The sequence below is a fragment of the Enhydra lutris genome, unplaced genomic scaffold, assembly GCF_002288905.1.
Source record: "Enhydra lutris kenyoni isolate GAN:26980312 unplaced genomic scaffold, ASM228890v2 scaffoldscaffold56, whole genome shotgun sequence".
Taxonomy (NCBI): Eukaryota; Metazoa; Chordata; class Mammalia; order Carnivora; family Mustelidae; genus Enhydra; species Enhydra lutris.
The window spans coordinates 13267862-13270246 of record NW_019154140.1 but is presented as its reverse complement, the minus strand read 5'-3'; the positions used below and the strand labels follow the sequence as shown (position 1 = coordinate 13270246).

Below are 2385 nucleotides of genomic sequence, written 5' to 3'. Positions count from 1 at the left end.
TCCTTGCAGTTTGTTTTCCTAATATCTATGGAACCATTTCCCAGAGCTTCATATTCATTGACACTATTGCATTTCAATTCTCAAGTAACTCATTTAGTTTGAAGTATTAGCCATTTAACTTGTCTTCCTGACTCTAACATCCAAAAACCCATCCTCAATAAATTTAACATAATAATCTTAATAAAATAAAAATCTGCTCACATAGGTTTTTGTATCAAAAAAGAAAACTCTCATAGGAATCACCGACAACAGAATCACCTGTAGTCCATGTTGCTATACTTTACTCCAGCTAAGTTAAAAAGACATTTTAGGGGGGCACCTGGGTGGCTCACATGGTCAAGCATCTGCCTTCAGCTTAGGTCATGATCTCCTGGTCCTGGGATCCGGCCCAATGTCCTGCTCAGCAGTGAGTTTGTTTCTCCCTCTCCCTCTGCCTCTTCCCCTGCTTATGCTCATTCTGTCTCTCTCTGTGTCAAATGAATAAATAACATCTTAAAAAAAAGACATTTTAAGGATGAGAATATTGTCTTTGCCATTAAATAAGCCAACCAGGTGTGTGATTGTTACTCACTCCAAATTTTCAGGTCTTACTGACATACCAGATAAAGTTCACTTACATTTTAGAACATAAGAGCTATTTATGAGTTGAAGCCTACCTTCTTTTCTTGCTTTGTTGAAAACATTTGTGTGACATTTGAAGAATTCCTAGAGTTCCAATAGTAGTGCATGTTGTTATACTGATGTCTGTATACTTATTTAAAATTTTTATAATGAATATCTATTTAAAATCATGTTTTTGAGGAGGTCAAAACCATGTTTTGTAGAGTGAAAGAAATTTCACATTTGTGTTGATAACTCAAGTGAATACTCATACTTTAGCACAGGACTGTAAATCATAGAGTAGGAGGAAAAGATGAATTGTGGTGACAGGTGTGGTTAAATATTATGAGGTATAAATATTAGATGGACTATTTGAAGAATAGATTAAGTAAGCTTATAAAAGGAGTCAAAATTTTTATTTACTTTTTATCCAAGATTTTAAAATTAAATTTCTTCTTCATTTTTTGAAAAAAGAGAAAATCTTTTGGAGTGTATCCTTGAAGGCTTCTTTCACTTGCTGGTTTCTGAGAGCATAAATGAAAGGGTTTAATAAAGGGGCAACTGAGGTGTAAATAACAGTTACACCTTTGGATAAAGTCACCCTTTCCTTTGCTGTTGGTTTTATGTAATTAAAGATACAGCTACCATAAGTAAGGGAGACTACAATCATATGAGAAGAACAAGTAGAAAAAGCCTTTGTTCTTTTCTGAGCAGAGGGGAGTTTTAGAATGGTCTTGATAATGTATGTGTAGGAAAGAATTACTAAAGGCAACGTGATCAGGAGTATTCCAATAGCTAAGGCAAATGAAAGCAATTCCAGTAAATGAGTGTCAGTACAGGAAAGCTGCAGCACAGGGGAAGTGTCACACATGAAATGATCAATTACTTTGGAAGCACAGAAATCCAGTGTCAATCCCAAGGCCACTGGTGGAAATGTAAACAGAAAGCCAATTGTCCATGAGCTGAATAGTAGTTGGTAACACACTTTGTTGTTCATAATGATGGGGTAATGGAGGGGTTTGCAGATTGCTACATACCGGTCAAAACACATGGCAGACAGTAGGTAAAATTCTGTAATTTCTAATAAGAGGAAAAAGAATAACTGAGATGCACAACTATTGTAGGAAATTATTTTGTTTTTAGTCATGAGGCTTATCAGGTATCTGGGAATACAGACTGTTGTCAATGAGGCTTCCAAGAAGGAGAAATTTCGGAGGAAAAAATACATGGGAGTCTTGAGGCGGGGATCTAGCAATGTAAGAAGGATGATGGATAAGTTCCCAATCACACTCAACACATAGTTTAGGAAGAAAAATATAAAAATCACAGTTTGCAATTGTGGGTCATCAGTCAATCCTAGGAGAATGAACTTGATCTCTCTTGACTGATTCCTCATTTCTGATTTGAATATTATGAAATAGATATAGGAAAACAACTCCAGAAGTGGAAATAAGAGGAGTTTTTAAAAAGGTGCAGACAGAAAAAAACAAAAACACATAGTCAGAAATGTAAATAAATTTAAAAAATGATCTAATTTCACAAGACAGTTGACACTTAAAACTATAGCATAGATCAACCTAGGAATCTCTAACAGATGATTCCATTTAAACCTTAGTTATGGTAACAAAACTACTTAAGTTTTTCTTTTTTCTATTGGAACTTAAAAGATAAATTTTATCTGATCATTTCCAAATGAGCTGAATTCTGTTTCAGTATTCTAAATTCTTGACTTTAAATATATTTTCTATGTATATCTTAAAAATTATTGAAAAAATTCTTGTAACA

The 2385-nt window shown here is 34.1% G+C and overlaps 1 protein-coding gene across 1 annotated transcript; it reads right to left on the bottom strand.

Annotated features, from left to right (window-relative positions):
* Positions 1-1057: 1057 nt before the first annotated feature.
* Positions 1058-2029, bottom strand: LOC111157917 (olfactory receptor 6C6-like). The gene has a single exon (XM_022519652.1). It carries the CDS (start codon positions 1994-1996, stop codon positions 1058-1060), a length of 939 nt encoding a protein of 312 aa, XP_022375360.1. The 5' UTR covers positions 1997-2029.
* Between the last annotated feature and the right edge of the window lie 356 nt (positions 2030-2385).